The following is a 27550-nucleotide window of genomic DNA, read 5'->3' as shown; positions in this document are numbered from 1 at the left end:
GAAGGAAGGAAGGAAGGAAGGAAGGAAGGAAGGAAGGAAGGAAGGAAATGAATGAATCTCAGGTATGCTCTATGCCCAGCATGGAGCCCAGTGAGTGGCTGGATCCCACATGAGCTTAACGGACTGAGCCACCCAGGTGCCCCCAGTTTGAGCCTTTTAAAAAAGCTTTTTAACTTTCAACTAATTATAAACTTGTAAGAAGATGCAAAAATAGTACAGAGAAGTCCCATATACACATCACCTATCTTCCTCCAATGACGTCATCTTAACATAACTACAGCACATTATCGAAACCAGAAATTGGCACAAGCTCTCACTTTTTTTTGGTATGTCTTTATCATTCTGTGATGTTTTATCAAACATGTAGAATCATATAACCACCACCACAAGCAAGATACAGAACTTTTCTGTCACTATAAATTCCTCTGTGTTGCCAACTTACGTCTTTTCCATGCCCTTGCATTTCTGTTACCATATTCATAGTTTTCTTTATCTTCTTGAATTTGGGGGATATGTTTACAATACCTGTTTTAACCTCCTTGTCTAATGATTGTATCGCCTGGATCATTGCTGGATCCTTCTATGTTCTATTTTACTTTGTTTGGGGTGTATTTCCTGCATCTTTGCATGACTGGTAATTTTCAATTGGATGCCAGATATTTAATTTTATATTATTTAATACTGGAGTGTGTTGTATTATTTTAAATATTGTTGGGTTTTGTTTTGGGTTTCAGTTATGGCAGAAATAGCTTCATCCTTTTGAGGCTTGGTTTTAACTTTGTTAGTGCTGGTCCATAACATCCTTAGTCTAAGGCTTCTTTGGTTTCATTGTTTAGGCATTCATTAACTTCTGAACTCTATTCAATACCGCGCTGTGTTAAAGCCATCCTACTGTAGTTGATGGGAACATAAGTTCTGGGGATTGGGTTGATTACTTTTCAGAGGCTTTTTCTCTAGAATAAGTAGTTTTTCACATGTGTGCACAGATAATTACTCAGCTAAACCCTGAGAGTGATCTGTCTTCAGATCTTTGAGGCTCTTTTTCTCTGCAGCTTCCTTCTTTTCATTTGCCCTACAAATTGTAGCTGGCTTGGTGTCTCCCCTAACTTTGGATTCTTTTTGTTTCCCTTAGCTCACTGAGACCATTAGGTTTTGATTGGGTTCCGCCTCCCCCTCCCATGTTTTAGCCTCATACCTCTACAGGCTGCAGTAGGGCTTACTTCATTTGTTCTTTTTTCTTGATGATCTCTGTCCTGAGATGAAAATCATTGTTTTATATATTTTATCTAACTTTCTAGTTATTTAAGGTAGGAGAGTAAGTATAGTCTCTGTGTTCCCATCTTGGAAGGCATTCTGCCTTACAGAAAATTTCATGGTAGTTTTATAAATATTTGTCTTTTCTGACTTTTTGAATGTTTAGGACTTTGTAGGAAAACCAGTGTATAAACTTTTTATATATATAGGCAGCTAGAGTGCATGTTTTCTTATACTTTCTCCTTTTCACATACTCTGTCTTACATATATACTTACATTCTCTTTCATCTATTATGCATCTTTTCATTCCCAGTGAGTATCAACACAATCTATTAGTGAACATTTTTGCTTAATATAAGATAATGGTGACAAATGTTTGCTTTTTCGTGGTTACCCAGAAGAAAATAGAGTGCCTTCGTTCCTTTTTTCCTTTGTTTGTCAAAAGGAGATGATGATTCTTAGTTATTGATCAATATAGAATATTGATTCATACATTGCTTAGAGCAGATAGTGGCTGTTGACTGAAACCCTAAGACATGAAATATTTGAAGTTATCCCAAGAGGGAGAAACAAAAGAAATGAACAGAAACAAGTTTTCCCTTTGTGCTAAAATCCATAGTATTCCAAAGTTAATATTTGTCTTTTAACTGGTAAGTTTACAGATTAAATAATAACTTTTACCTTTAATTAAGGTTTATTTATTTAGCATATAAAGTTCTCATAATAGTTTTTTACATAGTTAGGTTATGTTAACGTACATTACATTACTTTGAAAATTGCCTTGCCTGATTTTAGATTGCTAACATCTTTTGATGAAACTAGTATAATGTGATGGTAATGTATGGGCTTTAATGTAAACATAGCTAATTTAATAAGGAAAAATAAAATTTGCCCTGTAAGAAAAAACTGAAATTTTACATTATTATCCATTGAATTCAGAGTTGCCATGAGTAGATTAATAGTTTTGGCAAGTGCTGTTTTAAATTATTATTTTTATAAAACACTAACATCAGGTGCTCCTGGGTGGCTCAGTTGGTTGAGCATTCAGCTTCGTCTCAGGTCATGATCTCACAGTCAGTGGGTTTGAGCCCTTCAGCTGGCTCTCTGCTGTCAGCACAGAGCCCGCTTCAGATCCTCTGGCTCCCCCTCTCTCTGCCCCTCCCTCACTCATGCCTGCTCTCCCTCTCTCAAAAAAAAATAAATATTAAAGAACACATTAAAATAGGATTAGGTTTTTTTTGGTGGGGGGGTAAAAATACATAATAAATAGTTTTGCTCCCATTTTGTAACAATCATGAACATTTAAATTGGAGCTGAATGTGTGTCACTTAACTATTCTTGTGCATCAGTTCACTTGATAATTTTATTTTATGATTAACCTAATTCCTTGCTAGATGATAAAGATTACATTTATGGCAGTAAATATACCTACAGTTTAAAAAATCTTTCTCATTTGTTATGTTTGAGAGACATACTTAATATCACTGGTACATATAAATTGGTAATGAGCAATTAACATTTTTGGCCTAGAGTCAGGCGTCTTAAAGTATTTCAGCCAAACATACAATGTAAGGTGGTCCACATTAAGTAAAAGTATAGCACCCACTAGCTTTGTATTTGTGATTAGACATAAAACCAAAGATGGAACGTAGGTTTTCATTATGTGAATTCTTTTATGTAATAATACTAATTTTTAGTGATTTATTTTCCTTGAAAATGTTTTCTGTCCTTACTAGATTGCTTTTTGGAGGTAATCCATAGGGGGGTGTTTGTGTGTGTTGATTGGTTTTAATAAAATTGATTCATGCTAACTATGAATTTAAATTAAAGGTTTTTGTTAGCCTATCCCAAAGCATATTTCGTGTGATGTTAAATAATTGTTCTAAATTTGAACTTTTAGTGGTTAGCAACTATTATATATTAATTCAGTAGGATATGTACCATTTCCCTAGGGTAAACATTTTACTGAAACAGGTGAGAGACATTTGTCTTGAAAAGATAATGTTTACAACTTCTTTGTAGATACCACTTTTGAGTTTTTGGTCTTTCAATTTTCAGTTTACAGTTTACATTTTTGAGTTTACATCTCTAGGGACTCTCACCTCTGCTTCAGTGACTTTTTTTTTTTTTTTTTTTTTTTTTTGGGTACCTGAGGTACATAGTGCCTCATCATTTTGGGTTTATTTATCTCTGTTCAAGTTAAGAAATAAGCTCTATTATTTCTCTGCTTTAATGTAAAAAATAAATAAATAGAGCATTATGAAATTAGAGTATTGAAGGACAAAGGCATCCAGAAAGTTGGCATATGTTGCTACTCTTCCTTGGAGTAAATTTTAAATAGAATATTGAGTTAAGTTTGCATCTATTAATCATCCTGAGAATATATGATATATTCCAGTCTTACGGCATAGAAATAAACCTCATGAACTGAATGAATAACAGTTCTGATAAACAAGCCTTAGGAGGCGAATGATTTGAAATTACACAACTGAATCTGAATTAATTGGGTATTTCTGAGACTAATAGAGTATTTAAAAGAAAAAATATATCAGTTGAGGGCTGAACTTTTTTTGTCCACTGTTTTATTGACCATAAGTGTCCTCTTTGTGTGTGAGGTCTGGTGTACAGTTTTAATTGGAGAGAGTATAAGAGTTTTTTATATTTAATAATTTTTTAAAGTATCTACCAGTCTAGCCCTCCCTAGATGGTTAAGAGAAAGATGCATTATGATATTAAAATAGTACTTTTTGTTTCTGTTTTATATGTATCATATTGGATATTTTTGCTGCTGTTCATATGTTTACATGTTAGTAATTTTGACGGCTTTTGGATAATTCCACTCTAGAGGGAGAACTGGTGGGCGGTCCTTCCTGTGACACGACCCTTGAGTGACAGTTCTATTTGATTGCCTCCAGTACTGTGAGGAAAGGACACGACTCTATGGTGAGGACTGATGGACATACATTATCTGAGAAAAGAAACTACCAGGTAAGATCAGTTTTTTTTCCCCCTTTTTGTCTTTTGATCATATTGCTACATTGAACTGTTTAATATGTTATATTTAATTGAAACCAGCAAATTGGATATACTTCAATATGAAAACTTTGGCTTATAATTTAAAATGCATGTGTTGGCTTTGACAGCTGAAATAGTTGGGAACATTTAAATCATGCTTATGATAAATGTATATTTTGTTAGTGTCAACGTAATTCTTTATGTATATGTCAAATCTTAGATTATCTGGTACACAATTTATGACTCCATGGCTGGGTTCAGAGCTAGTATTCCATAAAACAAAGTGCTGAGTGTGTGTGTGTGTGTGTGTGTGTGTGTGTATGTACACACACACACACACACACACACACACACACACACGTACATATTATTATTCCTGGAGGAATAAACCTGAATTCTTAGGCTATATTCAGGGTTAATAGAGCATTACAGATGTGTAGACAAAATTGGTTAGAATATAAAAGAAATAGAAATGCAACATCCCAGGGTGCTCAGAGACCCAAATTCTATTGAATTTCTCATTCACTTGCTATCCTTATAATGCTAGATTCTTGTTTTGTCATTTATTTTTTTTTAATTTTTTTTTTTTAACATTTATTTATTATTGAGATACAGAGAGACACAGAGCGTGAGCAGGGGAGGGAGACATAGAATCCGAAGCTTGAGGGAGCAGGAGAGGGGGTGGGGAGACATAGAATCCAAAGCAGGCTCCAGGCTCTGAGCTGTCAGCACAGAGCCCGATGCGGGGCTCAAACTCACAAACCGCGAGATCATGATCTGAGCCGAAGTCGGTCGCTTAACCAACTGAGCCACTCAGGCGCCCCTTGTTTTGTCATTTATTAAGCTGGTTAATAGTATCCATTCCCTACATGTAGCATGTAAAGATGCTTAAAGGTGGTTGAAGTGTAATATTCCTCTTTCTGAGGTTTTAAAGGAAGGTGAATTTTAAAGATAGTGGTATGAAATAGTGATTAAAAAATTTTTTTTGAATTTCATTTTTCAAAGAAACTCTCCTTTTTTAATAATAACATTACCAAATTATGCAGTAATTCAGAGTACAGAATAGTTCAAAGCTCAGGTAAGGATAAGCTGTAGGCTTTCTGCATGGGTACATACATGTTCAGCTTCCCTCACACCCTGCCACCTACCAGTTTTGTTCCCTCTAAGCTGTTGAAGGCAACTTAGTGTTATAGCAGCAGCTTTGATTCACTAACCATTTCCCTGCTAATCATTTATTTTAGCTCAGTTAATCTTTTCTTCCCTCAAATTGGAAAGGTAAATAGTGGAAAAAAATTGTGAATGGGTCTTCATGGTGTTTATAGCAAAGATCCTTTGATTACAAGATTTAGATTTACTTGTTTTAGGTTCTCATTTGGGCACTGTGCCTAATAAAAATAGTGTCCAGTTGTTCTTCCTTTCATTTGCTGTCTGAAGTTTTTTGCCAGAACTTTATGATTTTAATAAGCCGTAGTTGTGGCTCTGCAGACACAGTTCTCCCTGTAACCTTTTCTATCTATTCAGGGTTCTTACAGACTTGACCAACATGGCCTTTGCTCATTTTCCTACTAGCTCTAGCTCCTCCGGCCTCACAACCACTTCCAAGTACCTTGACTCATAAGAGTTTAAGTGGTCACACTGCTTGGGCTGTTGCATCTTTTGATAGGTTCTGCTAAATTATTTTAAGAGTATTGTGATTCTAGGCTATGTGGCTTTTTGGTGCTCATAATCAGGTTGGTAAAGTGTAAGTATAGAACTTTTGTATGGTTATACAGTATGGTAATTTACTTCATGGAATCATTTTAATATAGAATTCCAAATTTTTCATTAAGAAAGGAACAAAATGACATTGTATTGAAGAGATTTTCTAATTCCTGCTCACTCTACTCTAAAAATACTATATTATTCCAGTTACATTATTTACCAATAATCCAGGTTCTTTAGCTTCTTTGAAAAAATTCTTGGTTAGAGTTTTTCTGTCTGAAAATATTTCTCCTTTTTTATTGTTACTTAGTAACACTTAATACATGTTGAAATATTGTTGGAAACAATTGTTTAAATCTCCATTGCATAATTATTTTATTTTTGAAGCCTCTCTTGGAAAGGACATATATAGAAATATAATTTCCCTTTCTGATGTGATGATGAATATATTAAAAGCACATGGGAAATTCAAAATAATATCAAATAAATCACTTGTATTTGTATGGGTAGCACTAAAAGTTTATATATGCTGACACGAAATGATTTGGATTTTTTTAAAAATTCCATTTTGAGGAATTTTGTTTTTTTCATGGATAAAATAGGATTTCTTTGTACCAGTGTTTGCACTCAGTTCATCTTTCGTGGGGTTTTGTTTTTGAAGGGCACTTGATGATTTATAGTGATATTTAGGCATCCTGATAATAATAGGCTAATATTCCAGAGTTTAATAAGAAAGGTCTCTAATTCTCATTTCCTTGTAGACCTGATAAAAAGCCTTAGGAATTTAGCTTAAGAAAATGTATTCCTTCACCTTTGTGCTAAAAACTAATGACTTTCAAATGGGTGTTGGTTGAAGTACTGATTTTTATACTGGTATTTACTTTGTTTCATTTCTTTCTATAAATTTAAACCCAGTTAAGTTTTTGGAGTTTGAATCTAGTAGTTGACTTTTATTTGCTTAGACTGCTATATTATTAGTTCATGTGAGAATTTAATTATTTAAATGGTTCATAGTTCATTCAGTTTTGAAAGGATTGCCAAGCTTTTTTCAGGAAAATATAATCCCCCAGTTTTGCCAGTATTTACTTACCTTCCTTTAATTTCTACTAATTTATTTCAATGATAAGTATGTACAAATCCAACCATGCTAATTACTAATTTAACTCATCACTGGCTTTCCATCTCGTATGTAATAAAACCAAACTCTTAAACTTTATACAGTATTTCCATATTCTGACCCCAATCTGCATTTATTTACCCTTCCAGTGTCTCTCCTCTGACTTCCTAGTATGCATTTTTTTCAGTTAGGAATACAAAACTGATTTTAATCTCCCTACCATACGCTTTTACACTTAAGCCTTTACTTGTTTCCTCTTCATGTAATGCCTCACCTTTGTTTCACATGGTTCAAGAATTAGGTATTATTAGTACTTCCAGAAGTACACTTATATGAGCTCAGTGTTCCTTTTTCTTTGCTCTCATAACCTTTGTAGATACTTATAGTTTAGTGTTGACCAAATACATTGTAAGCTATCTATTTGTCCTTGTCTTCCTGTAGACCTGTGCTAATACTTTAGGCACTAACCACAAGTGGCTATTTAGATTTAAATGTATTTGAATTAAAATTTAAAAATTTTAGTTTTCCAGTTGTATTAGCCACATTTCAAATGCCTAACAGCTACTTTCCTTTAATGGCTACCATATCAGACGGTGCAGATGTAGAAATTTTAGGTCATTTCAGAATATTGTCTTGGACGGTACTACTGTATGAGCTAGAGCTATATTTGTTCATCTTGGAACTGCCAGTACCTACCATGGTTTTGGGTAAATAATAGTTGTTTAATGAATGTTTCAGTAACGTTAAATAAAACGAATTAAGTGAAAGAAAGAAATTGTAGAGTGTGCTGGGTAACATAACTACTGATATTTCCAAGATTTTTAGATGTTACTCTGAATGGAACTTTTTATAATATGAGGTCATTGATAATGTCATGTTGGTTAGTTCATTGTTACCTATAAACTGAATCTAACGCATCCTAATCCGTATGTTCCTGAAGAATACCTCACAGTTGAAACTGCTGCATTAACTTTGTGGGATATAACATGCCACAGAATTATGGCAGTGATTGTATTGTCATTTCCTTCTCCCTCCCCCATCATTAAATATTTTATTTCCTTTATATTTTAAATCACAGAAGTTACAGGTATGCGTTGCAAAAACTTTGAAGAATAATGGAAATATAAAATAGACTGAAAGTTTACCTTAACTGTTTAGTGTATATCTTTTCAGATCTTTTCAAATAACGATGCAAGTGCAAATGTAATTTGTTGTCTTTGTTTCTAACAAATTAGCATTTTTCTGCAGCTTGCATATTACACTTAATGGAGAAGTTTCCGTGTGCCACCCTTCCCTTGCCTCCTTCTCAGAAGTAATCACTAGTTTGAATTTTCTGTTTCATTCTTTTTATTTTTATAGTTTTGTAACGTGTGTTTCGGTGTATACAGGTGCATCTTTATGTATTGTGAGGTGACTTTGCCCATATATTTCATTACTTCAAATAGGAAAAAAGAACGTATTTCTAGCCCAACCAGAACAATTTCCCAGATATGGCCGAAACACTAAATACTTATCTGACTATTCACTCAAGTATTTCTGCATAATAGAAAGCATTTAAAATACAAGTTGCTTAATTATTTTAACACAAATACATCAGTAGATATTTTTCCTTTTGGTGTCCAAGACAGTTATACAGCACAATATACAAATTACATTTTTATTTTTTACACTGCAATAAAAATGTAATGTAAATAAGGAATGATGTACCCTGTTTCTTTTATTCTGAGTTACATTTTATTGAAAATTTATATTTTTCTGCTGTCAGGATACATCTTACAACATGGTATCTTAGAATCATAGTTGTAACATAGTAGCTTGTAACCATTCATTGATACCTTCTAGTATGATTGAAAACAGCACCAACATCAAAGCATCTTAGAATCTGTAAGATGTTAAAGTATGTTAAAAATGCATAATGAATATAAAGAACACTTAATGAAGAGAACAAGAATTTTCTTTCAAATGGGTACGTAGCAATTCAAGAGTCGTCAGAGTAGATCTGGTACCTAGAGCAGAAAGATGGAGGCTTTCATCAATGTTGCTGTTTGGCACTGCATTAAGGTAAACAGGAGTTAGCTGAGGAAGGAATTGGTTCAGAAATCGATGTCTGAAACCAATGAGCTGGTTCACAGTTTATTCTTCCTTTCTTTTGAAACTCTTGTAAACAAATGGCTGTACCCTATTGTTTGTGGCCAGAGATGAAGCAAGGGTATAGAAGACATTCAAAATGGATGACTATTAAATTCACTTGCAGTTACACAATGAGGTTAGTGCCTATAATTACACTTTTGAATGTGATGCTTCTGCTTATGTCATGATCACATTATCAACAACAGAAATCCTGTTGACTCCATGACTTGAATATTTTTTTAATAAATTTTGACATTTATTTTTTATTTTTATTTCCTCCTTATTTTTCTTCCCCTGGCCAAGAACATAAAGTTAAATGAATTCCCAAGGCACTCATCGTTGGCTCATAATTACAGGACGCTAACAATGTTAGCCTACTTTCATTGCATTATATCTTCTGATACTTCTTTTCCATCTTCTGAAATCATCAAATGAGGTGATTTTTTCCAGAAAGCAAGTTTCATCAAGATACATGGTATAGGGTACCCTTAGTGTCTTGATAATGTTTTCACAGTGCCCCTAGGCCAAAAGAAGTAACTGAACAGCTCTGTTGAGTAATTAGGTCTAAGCCACTTAACAGTAGTTAGCATAGTATCTTGACAGATAACTGCTGTGTTTTCCCAACATTTAAAATATCTGGCAGTATCTGTATTCACTGTAGTGCTCCTGTTGGGAAATATATTCTCTTTTGGGAAAAAAAAAAAATCTTCATTTAAGTAATTTGCTTCATTCATAAATATTAGTATGTGTTCATCATTAAGTCATTCATCAGGAAAATTAAAACATGAGTGCAGATAATTCTATGAATCAGAAAAAATACAGAAGTAAGCAAAATTAATTTTCAAAATATACTCTAAGGCCTTGCTTAGATTCTGGGATGAGGGCAGCTTAGTTTTTAAAATCTTTCTGAATTCCCACATAAAAATAGATCAACTGGGTAGCAAAACCCAAACCATGAAAACATTTATAACAAAACTTGGTGATGAGGTATCCCCATGAACCCTCCCAAATGTAAGCAGATGAGAAATAACCAAAAAACCTACGTGTATCTGTTTCAGTACATAAGAAGGTAGAGAAAAGCATTGGGGTATCTTGCCTGAGAATAGAAGCACCTCGGAGTGGTGAACAACCAATTTGAAAGTGATTATCCAGTTTGAAACTGGGAGATATGTTGCCCACCTGTATATTAGATCTGTGTAAAGGACCTGTCGTGAGGCCTAACGTGAGCAGCCTTGCTCTGTCATCTCTCAAGATTGGCCTACCAGTGCTCCCTTCCAGGATTCTGCTGAGAAGTTTCTGGGAATAGAATCATGATTGAGCAGGATAGAGACAACAGAGACAGAGGAAAGAGGAACCTCTAGATAAAAATGAGAGAGGAGGACAGAGCCAGAAAATCTCAGAAAACAGCCAGATAAACACACACACACACACACACACACACACACACACGTGTGTATATGTATATATATGTATATACGTGTATATATATATGTATATATTTAAGAGAGCTTGAACAGGGGAGAGGGGCAGTGGGGGAAGGGAGAGAGAGACAGAGAGAGAGCATCCTAAGCAGGCTCCACGCTGAGCACGGACCCCAGCGTGGGGCTCCATCCCATGACCCTGAGATCATGACCTGAGTCAAAATCAGGAGTCTGATGCTCAACCCAGTATTTTTAAACGTTACATGAAAACAACCGAAGAGAGGGGCGCCTGGGTGGCTCGGTCGGTTGAGCGGCCGACTTCGGCTCAGGTCATGATCTTGCGGTCCGTGGATTCAAGCCCCGCGTCGGGCTCTGTGCTGACAGCTCAGAGCCTGGAGCCTGTTTCGGATTCTGTGTCTCCCTCTCTCTGACCCTCCCCCATTCATGTTTTGTCTCTCTCCGTCTCAAAAATAAATAAAACGTTAAAAAAATTAAAAAAAAAAAAAAGAAAAGAAAAACAACCGAAGAGGGAGCTTGATGAAGTTAGAAGAGTATTTTGAACCAAGCCATGTTCTCAAAATTCAGGAAACTTAAATTCACAAAAGCCCTTTCAAGAATATTTTTAGGAGTGTTTTTAATAATTTTGAGTACCTCAACAGTGTTCATACTGATACGACATTTGACGTCAAAGTTTTTTTAAAGAATTTATGGAGGCTGTGTAAGACATTTCCATATTGAAATCAAGTAAGTGAAGATATTTTCCCATATCTTTAAAAATTTTTTTAATTTTTTTTTTTTTTTTTTTAATTTTTGAGAGAGAGAGAGAGACAGACAGACCCTGAGCAGGGGAGGGACAGAGAGAGAGGGAGACACATAATCTGAAGCAGGCTCCAGACTCTAGGCTTTGAACTGTCAGCGGGGCCTGAACTCACTAATGGTGAGATCATAACCTGAGCCGAAGTTGACACTCACCAGATGGGCTGAGCGACCCTGGTGCCTCTACACTCAATTTTTTTTAGATTGATTATTGTATCCATTAATGTTGCTAAACTTTTTATTCTTATAATTTATCTGCAGGTTCCTAAGGAGTTTTCATGTGGATAAGCATATCATCTGGAAATTGCAGTTTTGATACTTTTATTATTTATAACTTGATTTCTGAACTCACTAATATTTCTGATACATTGTTGAAGTGTTAATAGAAATCTTTTGTCTTATTTCTTGTCTTAAAAGCTTTAAGTTGTCACCAGTATGATATTTTCTGCAGTATTTCTTTGTGCGTGCATATACTCTATCAGGATAAAGAGATTTTTTTTCTGTAGCCTCTTTTTCATATTTAAGATTGTTGACTATGTCCCTTTTCTCTTTGTCAGCCTTGCTACAGATTTGTCATTTAAAATTTTTCAAACCTATGAGATTTTTCTAGTTTTCTAGCTGTTGCTGATTTCTCATGCAGTTTCACTGTAGCTAGAGAGTATAGTTAGTATGATACCACTTACCTGTTTATGAACTTGGAACAAAATGTGTATTGATCGATTGGTGGGTGTATTGCTGTTTTTCCCATTAGATCATATCTGTTAATCTTGGTGTCTGTGTCTTCTTTACCCACATATTTGCCCATTATTATTCACATATTATCATTATTCATTCCTTTGTTTAGATCTGGATTCTATCATATTTTTTCTTTAATTATTATATTCTTGTGTTTAATGTGTGATAAATCCAGCAATTGGAAATTGCTACAGATCATTTTTTTTTTAATTTATTTTTAATGTTTATTTCTGAGAGAAAAAGAGTGTGCGCGCATGAGTGGGGGAGGGGCAGAGAGCAAGCAGGAGACACAGAATCTGAAGCAGGCTCCAGGCTCTAGGCTCTGAATTGTCAACACAGAGCCTGATGTGGGGCCTGAACTCATGAACTCATGAACTTGTGAGGTCATGACCTGAGCCGAAGTCGGTCGTCCAGCCAATTGAACCACCCAGGCGCCCATCTGGCAGATCATTCTTAATGTCTTTTGTTTCTGCTGGTTTTCACTTGTGGTACCTTGTTTCCTTGTGTGTGTGTTGTCACCATTTCATGTTTCTTAGCTGTGGGAATTTGTTGAGGACTAGGTGGAAGGACATCCCCCAAGGGGATTTGATTTGCATTTGCTTTTGCTGGTGCCTAAGAGTCTACTAGTCCAGGACCGGTTAAAAATAAAATGTTACCTTAGGTTGCAGTCCATATAGGTAGTGTGAATTCAGGCTGGTTTATGGCTGTTGATTCTCAGAAGAGCTTTCCTTTACCTCTTTCTGCCTAGCATCAAAATCATGACATTCAAGTGCTTTCTTCACTAAGAGGTTATTACAATTATGGTATACCCTTTTGAGGTACTTGCTTTTTGAGAATGTCTTTTAACAGCTTTCCTACCTTGGGCAAATTCTCCTTTGGGGATATAAGCTTGTGTCTTCTCTGAACTCTAGCTTTTACTTTGTTTTGAGGTGCTGAATTTCCCTTTCTCCCTTAACAATTCATTTAAAAATAAAGATGCAATCTCTATGTTAGTTTTCACTGATATTTTGTTCACACTGTATCTGCATTTGTGAATGAGGTCTGGCATATGCTTAGTGAATATTTGTTGATTGGCTGAACCAATACTTCATGGAACATTTTTAAGTTGGTTTTGAGTGGAGCATTTTGGTTTTTGTGTATAGTATATCCTAGTACCAGAAACATGATCTTAATCATTTTCTAGGTCTCAAGTGAAATTTCACTTCTTACGGGAAGCATTTCTTGCTTCTATTATATATTCTCATTGTTCATTGTAATTTGAGGGGGCTTATTATTTCTGCTTTTTATCATCATCCATAATTGAAAACATCCCTTGCCATTCTTTCTTTTCTCTTTCCATCCTATCTTTTCCCTTTTTTCTCTTCTTACAACTTTTTTTCTTCCCTTTCTTGCCTGCCTCCTTCAGTTCCCTTTCCTTTTCCCTCCTTACCTTTCTTTTTTTTTTCTTTTTTTTTTAATGTTTATTTATTTTTGAGACAGAGAGAGACAGAGCATGAATGGGGGAGGGGCAGAGAGAGAGGGAGGCACAGAATCGGAAGCAGGCTCCAGGCTCTGAGCCATCAGCCCAGAGCCCGATGCGGGGCTCGAACTCACGGACCGCGAGCTTGTGACCTGAGCTGAAGTCGGACGCTTAGCCGACTGAGCCACCCAGGCGCCCCCCTCCTTAGCTTTCTTTATATTGTCATTTTCCTTTCACTTGGAGAACTTTTAAAGTTTTTTTTTTTATTATGTGTAACCTAGGCAAAATTATTTAAAGTAATTAAATTTTTATTTAAGGAATGACACATGTTGTGGTTCCCTACACAGCCTATCATCTTGATTCTTCCAAAGTTTATAATCTTGAAGATAGCTCTTTTAAAAAGAACTTTTGCTTAACCCACAAGTGTCATGTCTGTTAGTCCACAGTTCGTTTAGTTGGGCTTCTTTGATCGCTACTTGAATATGAATATCCTCATGACATACTACAAAAACTTCCAACCTATAATCTTTGGGACCCAATTTCATCAAGCAGTTTATTTTAGGGACACTTTTAGAGTCAGAGTAAATGGATATTTCTGGTTCTCAATTTCAGACATCCTGTACACATGCATAAGTTCAAATTGTATTTACTCCTAAACTATCACACCCTAGAATAGTACAGATCTTTATATCTTTCTAGATATAGATATAAAGATCTTACATCTTTCTAGATATACCAATTACTAAGATTAAAAAAAAAAATTGGGGGACCTGGGTGGCTAAGTCGGTTAAGCGTACGACTTTGGCTTTGGTCCTGATTTCACAGTTTGTGGGTTCAAGCCCTGCATCGGGTCTGTGCTTACAGCTCAGAGCCTGGAGCCTGCTTCAGATTCTGTGTCTGTCTGTCTGTCTGTCTCTCTCTCTCTCTCTCTCTCTCTCTGCCCCTTTCCCTCTCATGTTTTGTCTCTGCCTCTCAAAAATGAATAAACATTAAAGAAAACACTTTTTGAAAATTGACTGTTAGGTCTTTTATAGTATCTCTGTCAAGTACCTCTTTCCTACATATCTAACAAGTAGTTAGTTCTGTGCTTATAGCAAGCCGCATTTTTACTCTTTGAATTATTTCTGACAATGTGAGTCTACAGGATAAAGAGCTATCAGGAAAGACCTTAACTAAAAAACATTTTTGTGGGGCGCCAGGGTGGCTCAGTTGGTTAAGCGTCCGACTTCGGCTCAGGTCATGATCTCACGGTCCATGAGTTCGAGCCCCACGTTGGGCTCTGTGCTGACCGCTCAGACGGGCTCAGAGCCTGGAGCCCGTTTCAGATTCTGTGTCTCCCTTTCTCTCTCACCCTCCCCCGTTCATGCTCTGTCTCTCTCTGCCTCAAAAATAAATAAACGTTAAAAAAAATTTTTTTAAACATTTTTGTGATGCCTTTCCGATAGTGATGGATTCTTTCACGTTTTTTATGTCTGTAATAGTCTTTATTTGCTCTTCATTTTTGAAGGATTTTTTGCTGGGTATGGAATTAAAGATTGACAGGTTTTTTGTTTTGTTTTTAGTATTTTAAAGATTTTGCTCTAATGTCTTCTGGCTTAGATAATTTCTGACAAAAAAAAATCTGTCATTTTGTTTTAAGTTTATTTCTTTATTTTGAGAGAGAGAGAGTGCATGTGCAAGTAGCAGAAGGGCAGAGAGGAGGGAGAGAGAGAATCCCAAGCAGGCTCCACACTGTCAGCATAGAGCCCGATGCAGGGCTTGAACCCACGAACTGAGATCAGAACCTGCACCGAAATCAAGAGTCAGATGCTTTTAACCAACTGACCACTCACCCCCTTGTGGGGGGGTCTTTACATAATCCTCTTTACATAACATAACTTTTTCTTTCTGGTTAATATTAACTTTTTTTTTTAATGTTTATTTATTTTGAGAGAGAGAGAGAGGGAGAGAGAGAGAAGGAGGTTGCTGGGGAGGACAGGAAGAGAGGGAGAGAAAATCCCAAGCAGGCTCAATGCTGTCAGCCATCAAGAGTTGGATGCTTAACTGACTGAGCCACCCAGGTGCCCCAGTATTAAATTTTGTTTTTTATCACCGGTTTTACAGATTTTGATTATGCTGTGTCTTGGTATAATTTTCTTCATGACTCATGTGTTTGAAATTTATTGAGCCCCTTGAATTTGTGTTTAGAGATTTTATCAAATTTGGGAATTTTTTATCCATCATTTCTTTAAATGTTCTCTCCCTGTTTTTCTTTGGCGACTCCGATTATACGTATAGTAGATCACTTGAAGTTGTCCCACAGCTTACTGATGTTTTAAATTTTTTTCTTTCCTCTGTGTGTTTTTTTTAGTGTTTTATCTAATTTTGAGAGAGCACGAGTGGGGGAGGGGCAGAGAGAGGTGGACAGAGATCCGAAGCAGGCTTCACTCTGACAGCAGAGGGCCTGATGAGGGGCTTGAATTCGTGAACCGCAAGATCATGACCTGAGCTGAAGTTGGACATTCAACTGACTGAGCTACCCAGGTGCCCTGTTGCCTGGTAGTTTTTGTTTGGATACCAGCCCTTGGAAATTTTACCTTTTTGGTGCTATATATTTGTATTTTTGCTAATATTCTTGAGCTTTCTTGATGACAGAATGTAGTTACTTAGAAGCTGTTTGGGCTCTTTGATACTTCCTTTTCCTTTAATTTTAAGGTGTTTTACACAGAAACCCAGTAGCCTTTAGTCTAGGTCTAATTTTTCCCAACTGTACTCTTCTGAGAATACTGTACAGTGCCTTGTGAATTATATTTTAATACTCTGACTTGTGGGAACAGCCCTGTGTGAGCCCTGGAGGTTGTTACCACTCTTTTTCCAGCCTCTGGTACTTTGCTCCATGCATATGTTGATCAGTGCTTAGCTGAAGCTTCCAGAGACACCTTGTTTGGGTCTTTAGAACTCATTTTCTTTGCAGCTCTCTTCTGTCTGGTACTCTCTAGCCTTGGCCCACCTAGACTCACCTAGACTTGGCAGTGGTACACTCTGCCTTGGCCCACCTAGACTCAGCTACACTTACTCAATTCGTGGTGGACATTTCTGAGTTCCACCAGGGCTCCTTCTGACTGCACTGGAGCCCAGAAACTCCTCCAGTCTATAAGCAAGGCTGTTTGTAAGCCTCACATTTACTCTTTCCTCTTCTTTCAGGGGTTGTCTTGAGCTGCCTTATGTTCTATGTCTAAAAACCATTGGTTAATATATTTTATCCTTTTTTAAAATTTGTTTCAGGTGAGGCAGGAAAAGACCATGTTCCTACTACTACTTTTTGGTTAGAAGTACAGATTACAAGATTTGTTTTGTTTTTTTTTTACTTAAAAAAAAATTTTTTTTCAATATATGAAATTTATTGTCAAATTTGTTTCCATACAACACCCAGTGCTCATCCCAAAAGGTGCCCTCCTCAATACCCATCACCCACCCTCCCCTTCCTCCCACCCCCCATCAGCCCTCAGTTTGTTCTCAGTTTTTAAGAGTCTCTTATGCTTTGGCTCTCTCCCACTCTAACCTCTTTTTTTTTTTTTTTCTTCCCCTCCCCCATGGGTTTCTCTTAAGTTTCTCAGGATCCACATAAAAGTGAAAACATATGGTATCTGTCTTTCTCTGTATGGCTTATTTCACTTAGCATCACACTCTCCAGTTCCATCCATGTTGCTACAAAGGGCCATATTTCATTCTTTCTCATTGCTAAGTAGTATTCCATTATGTATATAAACCATAATTTCTTTATCCATTCATCAGTTGATGGACATTTAGGCTGTTTCCATAATTTGGCTATTGTTGAGAGTGCTGCTATAAACATTGGGGTACAAGTGCCCCTATGCATCAGTACTCCTGTATCCCTTGGGTAAATTCCTAGCAGTGCTATTGCTGGGTCATAGGGTAGGTCTGTTTTTAATTTTCTGAGGAACCTCCACACTGTTTTCCAGAGTGGCTGCACCAATTTGCATTCCCACCAACAGTGCAAGAGGGTTCCTGTTTCTCCACATCCTCTCCAGCATCTATAGTCTCCTGATTTGTTCATTTTGGCCACTCTGACTGGCGTGAGGTGATACCTGAGTGTGGTTTTGATTTGTATTTCCCTGATAAGGAGCGACGCTGAACATCTTTTCATGTGACTGTTGGCCATCTGGATGTCTTCTTTAGAGAAGTGTCTATTCATGTTTTCTGCCCATTTCTTCACTGGGTTATTTGTTTTTCGGGTGTGGAATTTGGTGAGCTCTTTATAGATTTTGGATACTAGCCCTTTGTCCGATATGTCATTTGCAAATATCTTTTCCCATTCTGTTGGTTGCCTTTTAGTTTTGTTGATTGTTTCCTTTGCTGTGCAGAAGCTTTTTATCTTCACAAGGTCCCAGTAATTCATTTTTGCTTTTAATTCCCTTGCCTTTGGGGATGTGTCGAGTAAGAGATTGCTACGGCTGAGGTCAGAGAGGTCTTTTCCTGCTTTCTCCTCTAGGGTTTTGATGGTTTCCTGTCTCACATTCAGGTCCTTGATCCATTTTGAGTTTATTTTTGTGAATGGTGTGAGAAAGTGGTCTAGTTTCAATCTTCTGCATGTTGCTGTCCAGTTCTCCCAGCACCATTTGTTAAAGAGAATGTCTTTTTTCCATTGGATGTTCTTCCCTGCTTTGTCAAAGATTAGTTGACCATACGTTTGTGGGTCTAGTTCTGGGGTTTCTATTCTATTCCATTGGTCTATGTGTCTTTGTGCCAATACCATGCTGTCTTGATGATTACAGCTTTGTGGTAGAGGCTAAAGTCTGGGATTGTGATGCCTCCTGCTTTGGTCTTCTTCTTCAAAATTCCTTTGGCTATTCGGGGCCTTTTGTGGTTCCATATGAATTTTAGAATTGCTTGTTCTAGTTTCGAGAAGAATGCTGGTGCAATTTTGATTGGGATTGCATTGAATGTGTAGATAGCTTTGGGTAGTATTGACATTTTGACAATATCTATTCTTCCAATCCATGAGCAGGGAATGTCTTTCCATTTCTTTATATCTTCTTCAATTACCTTCATAAGCTTTCTGTAGTTTTCAGCATACAGATCTTTTACATCTTTGGTTAGATTTATTCCTAGGTATTTTATGCTTCTTGATGCAATTGTGAATGGGATCAGTTTCTTTATTTGTCTTTCTGTTGCTTCATTGTTAGTGTATAAGAATGCAACTGATTTCTGTACATTGATTTTGTATCCTGCAACTTTGCTGAATTCATGTATCAGTTCTAGCAGACTTTTGGTGGAGTCTATCGGATTTTCCATGTATAATATCCTGTCATCTGCAAAAAGCGAAAGCTTGACTTCATCTTTGCCAGTTTTGATGCCTTTGATTTCCTTTTGTTGTCTGATTGCTGATGCTGGAACTTCCAGCACTGTGTTAAACAACAGCGGTGAGAGTGGGCATCCCTGTCGTGTTCCTGATCTCAGGGAAGAAGCTCTCAGTTTTTCCCCATTGAGGATGATGTTAGCTGTGGGCTTTTCATAAATGGCTTTTATGATGTTTAAGTATGTTCCTTCTATCCCGACTTTCTCAAGGGTTTTTACTAAGAAAGGGTGCTGGATTTTGTCAAAGGCCTTTTCTGCATCGATTGACAGGATCATATGGTTCTTATCTTTTCTTTTATTAATGTGATGTATCACGTTGATTGATTTGCGAATGTTGAACCAGCCCTGCATCCCAGGAATGAATCCCACTTGATCATGGTGAATAATTTTTTGTATATGCCGTTGAATTCGATTTCCTAGTATCTTACTGAGAATTTTTGCATCCATATTCATCAGGGGTATTGGCCTGTAGTTCTCTTTTTTTACTGGGTCTCTGTCTGGTTTAGGAATCAAAGTAATACTGGCTTCATAGAATGAGTCTGGAAGTTTTCCTTCCCTTTCTATTTCTTGGAATAGCTTGAGAAGGATAGGTATTATCTCTGCTTTAAACATCTGGTAGAACTCCCCTGGGAAGCCATCTGGTCCTGGACTTTTATTTGTTGGGAGATTTTTGATAACCGATTCAATTTCTTCGCTGGTGATGGGTCTGTTCAAGCTTTCTATTTCCTCCTGATTGAGTTTTGGAAGAGTGTGGGTGTTCAGGAATTTGTCCATTTCTTCCAGGTTGTCCAATTTGTTGGCATATAATTTTTCATAGTATTCCCTGATAATTGTTTGTATCTCTGAGGGATTGGTTGTAATAATTCCATTTTCATTCATGATTTTATCTATTTGGGTCATCTCCCTTTTCTTTTTGAGAAGCCTGGCTAGAGATTTGTCAATTTTGTTTATTTTTTCAAAAAACCAACTCTTGGTTTCGTTGATCTGCTCTACAGTTTTTTTGATTCTATATTGTTTATTTCTGCTCTGATCTTTATTACTTCTCTTCTTCTGCTGGATTTAGGCTGCCTTTGCTGTTCTGCTTCTATTTCCTTTAGGTGTGCTGTTAGATTTTGTATTTGGGATTTTTCTTGTTTCTTGAGATAGGCCTGGATTGCAATGTATTTTCCTCTCAGGACTGCCTTTGCTGCGTCCCAAAGCGTTTGGATTGTTGTATTTTCATTTTCGTTTGTTTCCATATATTTTTTGATTTCTTCTCTAATTGCCTGATTGACCCACTCATTCTTTAGTAGGGTGTTCTTTAACCTCCATGCTTTTGGAGGTTTTCCAGACTTTTTCCTGTGGTTGATTTCAAGCTTCATAGCATTGTGGTCTGAAAGTATGCATGATATAATTTCAATTCTTGTATACTTATGAAGGGCTGTTTTGTGACCCAGTATATGATCTATCTTGGAGAATGTTCCAGTGCACTCGAGAAGAAAGTATATTCTGTTGCTTTGGGATGCAGAGTTCTAAATATATCTGCCAACTCCATCTGATCCAATGTATCATTCAGGGCCCTTGTTTCTTTATTGACCGTGTGTCTAGATGATCTATCCATTTCTGTAAGTGGGGTGTTAAAGTCCCCTGCAATTACCACATTCTTATCAATAAGGTTGCTTATGTTTATGAGTAATTGTTTTATATATTTGGGGGCTCTGGTATTCGGCACATAGACATTTATAATTGTTAGCTCTTCCTGATGGATAGACCCTGTAACTATTATATAATGCCCTTCTTCATCTCTTGTTACAGCCTTTAATTTAAAGTCTAGTTTGTCTGATATAAGTATGGCTACTCCAGCTTTCTTTTGGCTTCCAGTAGCATGATAAATAGTTCTCCATCCCCTCACTCTCAATCTAAAGGTGTCCTCAGATCTAAAATGAGTCTCTTGTAGACAGCAAATAGATGGTTTTTTTATCCATTTTTTTTTTTATCCATTCTGATACCCTATGTCTTTTGGTTGGCGCACTTAATCCATTTACATTCAGTGGTGTTATAGAAAGATACGGGTTTAGAGTCATTGTGATGTCTGTGTGTTTTATGCTTGTAGCGATGTCTCTGGTACTTTGTCTCACAGGATCCCCCTTAGGATCTCTTGTAGGGCTGGTTTAGTGGTGACAAATTCCTTCAGTTTTTGTTTGTTTGGGAAGACCTTTATCTCTCCTTCTATTCTAAATGACAGACTTGCTGGATAAAGGATTCTCGGCTGCATATTTTTCCTGTTCAACACATTGAAGATCTCGTGCCAATCCTTTCTGGCCTGCCAAGTTTCAAAAGAGAGATCAGTCACGAGTCTTATAGGTCTCCCTTTATATGTGAGGGCACGTTTATCCCTTGCTGCTTTCAGAATTTTCTGTTTATCCTTGTATTTTTTTAACATTTATTTATTTTTGAGACAGAGAGAGACAGAGCATGAACGTGGGAGGGTCAGAGAGAGAGGGAGACACAGAATCTGAAACAGGCTCCAGGCTCTGAGCTGTCAGCACAGAGCCCGACGTGGGGCTCAAAGTCACGGAGCCCGAAATCATGACCTGAGCTGAAGTCGGCCGCTTAACCGGCTGAGCCACCCAGGTGCCCCCAAGATTTCATTTTTAAAAATTATATTTTGGTTGAAAAGACAGATAAGAAGTCTTTTCTGACAAAGAGAACAAGCTTCTGTGTCAGTATTTAGTTAAGGATTGAATACTTTCTGTTGTGTAAGTACTGTGTAGTATATACACAGAAATACTAGACCTTTTCTCAGCACTTAAGGCCACTTGGAAAGACACATAAAACATGACATGTCAGTACATATATTACAGCTCACATATGGAGTCATCATAGCTGTGATTCTCTTTAACCTAAAGCAAACAATTGCATGATTTCTCTTGAATTCCCTTACTGAAGATTTCCTAGAATCTGATAGACCCGTAAATACAATAGCCATTTCTCTTCTCAGGTGAGGTAATAATTTCACTGGTATTTCTAGTAAAATATGTGTTCTGTAGTATTATCTCTTTATTGTTTAACCTGGCTCAGTAAATTAAAGACAAAATAGTACGTACATATGCTAGTGAAAACTAGGAAGGTATTTTTTCAAAGATAAAAGAAAGAAGAGATCTTTCTCATTTAGGGCCAGAGATGCCAAGAGAGACTGGGACATACGAAATTTTAAACATTTTCTAGTGGAATAAAGGCAATGTAATAAAGCTGAAAGAATGTGATTGTTAGAGGAACAATTTTGAGACATTGTTCTTCACTTTCTACCTGTATTACTTTCAACCAGTTAGGTGAAGTCTTTGACACTCTTGATATTTAAGAGTGAAGTCTTTAAAAGTTGAATGGTTTCCTCATAGAAACATTTCAGTTAACAAACAGTATAGAAGAATGAAAATAACAAATCACCATTAGAGCATCACAATAATAGATGCGAGCAATATCCATGGATGAATGGTATAATTAGTAGGCAGAAATTTAAGGATGAACAGATACTTGCATGCTCCCAAAGAATTTCTTTCAAAACATTCATTGTTTAAAATGGGAAAATATGGGGCGCCTGGGTGGCGCAGTCGGTTAAGCGTCCGACTTCAGCCAGGTCACGATCTCACGGTCCGTGAGTTCGAGCCCCGCGTCGGGCTCTGGGCTGATGGCTCAGAGCCTGGAGCCTGTTTCCAGTTCTGTGTCTCCCTCTCTCTCTGCCCCTCCCCCGTTCATGCTCTGTCTCTCTCTGTTCCAAAAATAAATAAACGTTGAAAAAAAAAAATAAAATGGGAAAATAGTAATTTACAGGTGAGAAGACTGGTGGATGCACCAGCTTAATCAAGATCAGGGTTAATCACCTATAATAAAACATATTACCATCATATGCACTCATGTATATATCCATCATATAGGATGCACTTGAGAAGGACACATTATCTCTGCAGTGAGGTGGCTTTAAATATGTATAACCTCTATCTAGTCATGAGAAAACAAGACATACCCACAATGCAGAACACTCTATGATGTACTTAATTAACATTAATGTAACTAATGACATCAGTGTAGTGAAAGGCAAGGAGAAACTGAGGTAAAGTCCAAGGTTGAAGACTGAGGAAACCTAAATGTAATGTGGATGCTGGGATAGAAGAAAAGACATCAGTGGAAAAACTGGTGAAATCTGTATAAAGTTGTTTAGTGAATAGTTAATTTCTTAGTTTTGATACTGTGGTCAAATAAGATGTTGCCACTGGGGAGAGTGGGGCATATGGGAACTTGGTACTATTTTTGCAACTCATGTGTAAGTCTAAAATTATTTCCAAATAACAGGTTTTTAAAAAATGGTGACAGTGTTTGTGAACAGAGCTTGTTAACATGTAGTTGTTAGTCTTTTTGTTGATAGGTGGGGACCTCATTTTGATAGTGTGTGACATTCTTTTCTGTTGAGCAATTTCATTTTTCCACAGAAAATACAAGTTTGAAGGTGGGGTAGAGGGCTGTTCTTACATTTGATTGGTAGTGTTCTGTAAACAGGTTAAGGAAAGAAAGCTGAGGATTAAACTTACAATTACAAAACGTAAGTCTTTACTTCATCCTTCAATTTTCAGGTCCATGTCTCACCTTTTACCTGCACTTTGGCTAAGTATCAAAATTTAGAGCCTATCCACTTGGGTTTTTTCGGGAGAACAAACCTTTGGTAGCTTATTGGAGTTGCAAGGCCTGGGTACTCTTCATGATAACTGTGATACGGAAATATCTTTGACCTGTCTAGATTCTATAGACTCCACCCTCTGTGCATCAATTTGAGGTAAAAGTAATCATCTTATGGAGGTATTGTTCTGATTAAGTGAGGAGGGAGACACACACCCACACACACACACACACACACACACAGTGCTTTGAACAGTATTTATCATTCGGTAAGCATTCAGTACTTATTAGTGCTTACTTTGTAACACGCCCACTGTAGTAGACTGTTCAGGCAATGCACTGTTTGGCTGACTCCAAGGAGTTATATTCCCACGGACTACAGTGCAACCCAGTGGCTCTAAGTAGTATAATTCTTCCAGTGCGATTCTGTGATACAAAAGAGACATGCCTTATCTCTTGATATTAAACTGTAAGTCTCAAATACTCTCAAAACAGCTTTTAAAAAAAGGTAATCTAACTTGAGAAAAAAAATGAGGAAATGGAAAAAAAGTGTTTTTAATCTCCCAGTCCTTATCTAGTACTTCTCATTGTATGGCACTCTAACCACTGAAGGTTTCTGGTAGTCTGTTAGATATTTTGGAGGTAGTTGTCAATTTCATTGTGAAAAGCCATAGAAACAATTTCATTCATGTTTCATAAATGTAAGTTTTAACAGTTTTTCAACATAATCCTGTACTTTTAAAAGTAATTGTTGTGTTCATAAAATTTTTGCCCTGTGCTGTAAGCACTGCATTGGTCTGTTAGTGTCAAATAACACTCAGGTAATGGCATGCATGGAATAAGATGAGGACATCTTCATGTTCTTTGTATTCATGTGTAAGGCACAATTCAAGATCTTAAGACAAATGAACAGACAAAAATTTCTGTTCTGATGGAGCTGACATTTTAGAACAAAGGAAGACATTAAACAAAATAAATAAAATACGTTATATATTATTTGTTGATAATGTTATGGAAAAAGAATAAGAAGAGAGATAGAGAGTGCTTAAGCTGGGGAAAAGGGTAGTGCAATTTTTTTTTTTTTTTTACTTAGAGGTTTTTTTTTTCTTTTTTCAAAATTTTTTTTAACGTTTATTTATTTTTGAGACTGAGAGAGATCGAGCATGAACGGGGGAGGGGTGGAGAGAGAGGGAGACACAGAATCGGAAGCAGGCTCCAGGCTCCGAGCCATCAGCCCAGAGCCCGACGCGGGGCTCGAACTCACGGACTGTGAGATTGTGACCTGGGTCGAAGTCGGACGCCCAACTGACTGAGCCACCCAGGCACCCCAGAGGTTTTTTTTTTTTTTTAATGTTTTTTTTTTTATTTTTGAGAGAGAGAGCGAGAGAGCGAGCGAGTAGGGGAGGGGCAGAGAGAGAGAGGGAGGGAGACACAGAATCCAAAGCAGGCTCCAGTCTCGGAGCTGTCAGCACAGAGCCCGACGCGGGTTCGAACTCACAAGCTATGAGATCATGACCTGAGCTGAAGTCAGACGCCCAACCGACTGAACCACCCAGGTGCCCCGGTAGTACAATTTTAAATAGACAGGGAAGTCCTCACTAGAGGACTCAATACCTGAAGTTGGGGTGGGTAGGAAACCATATAGATACATATCTAGGGGAAAAGCATTGCTAGAGGATAGAAATGCAAAGGGCTGGAGACAGGAGTTGGGGAGTAGTGTGGCAGGAACACCACAAGAGAAGGGGAAATGATAATAGATTTAGAAGTAAGGGTGAGTTAACTAAGGCTTTGGAAACCATAGTAGTGGTGCAGAAAGCCATTTTAAATGTCTTTCCACCTCCATTCCCTTTTGATTTCTGATGTTCCTTTATTCTGAGCATCAATGGATAAAGTATATAAGAGTAGAAATGTGATATCTAGCACATAGTAGATGCTTACTGCATGTTTATTGATTTAATTTATAGGGCAAGGTATTTTAGAAGTATTTTAAAGGTCTTATGTTCCCTTGCTGAAGGAATACTTTTTCATTTTTAACTGCTTCATATAACATCATTTTTCTGATACTTCTTTATATTTAGCTTACAATTTCAAAATATTTGTCATCTTCAGTAATATTATTGAATAGGTGTTATCTTTAAATAACTTAAGCATCTATTTTTATTAGCCTTAGTATTCATAATAGAATCTAGCCTTTTCTGAATAATTCACTTATTGTAAAACAAAGATTCACATTTTTAATGTGAATAAATGAGTTTATTGTGAATAAATCGTATTTCTTTTAAGTCCTCTATTTAGATTGATTTCTTTAAGTCTTTAAGTTTTTCTCTTTGTCTAGTTTGTTTCAGGTTATTTTAATTGAAGGTTGCTTACTTGTTTTTATCAGCGGGGGGCATTTTTAAGAAATTTGAATTTGTTGAGACTTATTTTGTGGCCTAATATATGTGCTCTCTTCTGGAGAATGTTCCATGTACATTTGAAAAGAATGTGTATTATAGTGTTTTAGGATGGAATGTTCTGAATCATTTCTTCCCAAGGAATATACTTCTACCAAAAGGTATCTCTGGTTTTTAAAAAGTTCACTGATCCACTTTTAGGAGTTTAAATACGTTCATGTAATCTAGCTGTCATTCTGCTGGTTGATGGTGTTAATGTGTATGATAGTCTAAGATTTAATGTTGAGTGCTTAGGAGAACAAGAAAAAGTATACGAGGAATGAATAGGCAAAGTATTTTCACATAGTGTCTTAGATGGTTTCATGATCATCAGGTGAGCCCTGTCCTTTCATTTTCTGAAAATGTGTGTAAATTTATAGAAAGCTTTTTTGCCCCCTGTCCTTTTGTTGATTCATACTTTGAATCAGTCTCAGAGATGATTCTGGGGTTGGGAATAATGAAGATGTGAACCAGGGAGTCATAATGTTGAAACTGGACATTCAGATATTTATAGCAGGATTTCCTAATTTTTCAAAGAGCAGAAGAATCCCATTGTTTATCATGTTCTGGTTGGACTCCTTTCTTATCGTTTGCTGGAGTTTGAACTTCAGAGCTATGGTGTCAACCCTGCTGTAGTATCTCAGGGGAGCCTCTAGTGTGGGGCTGGTGTCATGGTTCACCCTCCAACCTTTCCTTCTTCACTTCAGCTCTGAGCTTTCCAATGCCCAGAGTAGCAAATGTTGAAAGAAGTTGCACAGGTAAGTATGTGGTGAGCAAGTCTGGAGGGAAAATGGTACTGTCATCAGTATTTTGAGGGTGGAGATTGGGCCATTTCACCAGTGAATCATTTTTGTTAGTTTAAAAATTTGATGTTTTTATAAATTATTTTTCTCATAAATTATTAAAATAGTCTAATAGCCTAAGAAATGAGTTTGCTTTTTGCTAGTTAGATGTGAAATAGAGAAAACCTTAGATTGAATAAACTATTAATATGATAATATAGAGGAAGTTATTAGATTTTTCTTTAGAAACTTCATAATTTCCATAGTGTATAGTAGAACCAGAAAATTTATTTTCAGAAAAGAAGCTAAGTGGGGGAGGCATAAATTCATAGACTTAAATTTTTGCTACATGTAATTTGGTCTCAGAATAAGGCAAGTTTTAGTTTCCTTTCCCTAGCTTTAGACATGCTGTTCTTCTGATTGTCAAGATTTTAGGCAAGTAGCTGTATTTTTAATATCTGTAGGAATAGAAACTTCAAACATCTTATTCTCTGAAATTTAGACAGGAAGACTGGAACATTTCTACTATCTATAAGTTTGAGATTAACACAAATGAGTATAGGAGCATTGAAGGCATAGTATGCTACAAAAGTTCAGCAAAGATTTGTTGAATGAATAAGTTCACCATATTTTGTGTGTGTGTGTGTGTGTGTGTGTGTGTGTGTGTGTGTGTGTGTGTG

General features: G+C 36.7%; 1 protein-coding gene across 3 annotated transcripts in view; it reads left to right on the top strand.

Moving 5' to 3' along the window:
• The window catches only part of CNOT2 (CCR4-NOT transcription complex subunit 2), a 132111-nt gene that overhangs the window by 48680 nt on the left and 55881 nt on the right, over nt 1-27550 (top strand). For 2 of the 3 annotated variants that reach the window (XM_040491437.1, XM_040491435.1), the window contains exon 2: nt 4170-4242. In XM_040491437.1, the coding sequence (XP_040347371.1) occupies nt 4170-4242 (73 nt within the window). Of the gene's footprint in view, nt 1-4099; nt 4243-27550 lie in introns of all 3 variants that reach the window. The other variant, XM_040491436.1, reaches the window with a different exon arrangement.

The sequence above is a fragment of the Herpailurus yagouaroundi genome, unplaced genomic scaffold (assembly GCF_014898765.1).
Source record: "Herpailurus yagouaroundi ecotype Mexico unplaced genomic scaffold, PumYag 182, whole genome shotgun sequence".
NCBI lineage: Eukaryota > Metazoa > Chordata > Mammalia > Carnivora > Felidae > Herpailurus > Herpailurus yagouaroundi.
The sequence above is the reverse complement of the archived record's forward strand: the minus strand, read 5'-3'. Positions and strand labels throughout refer to the sequence as shown.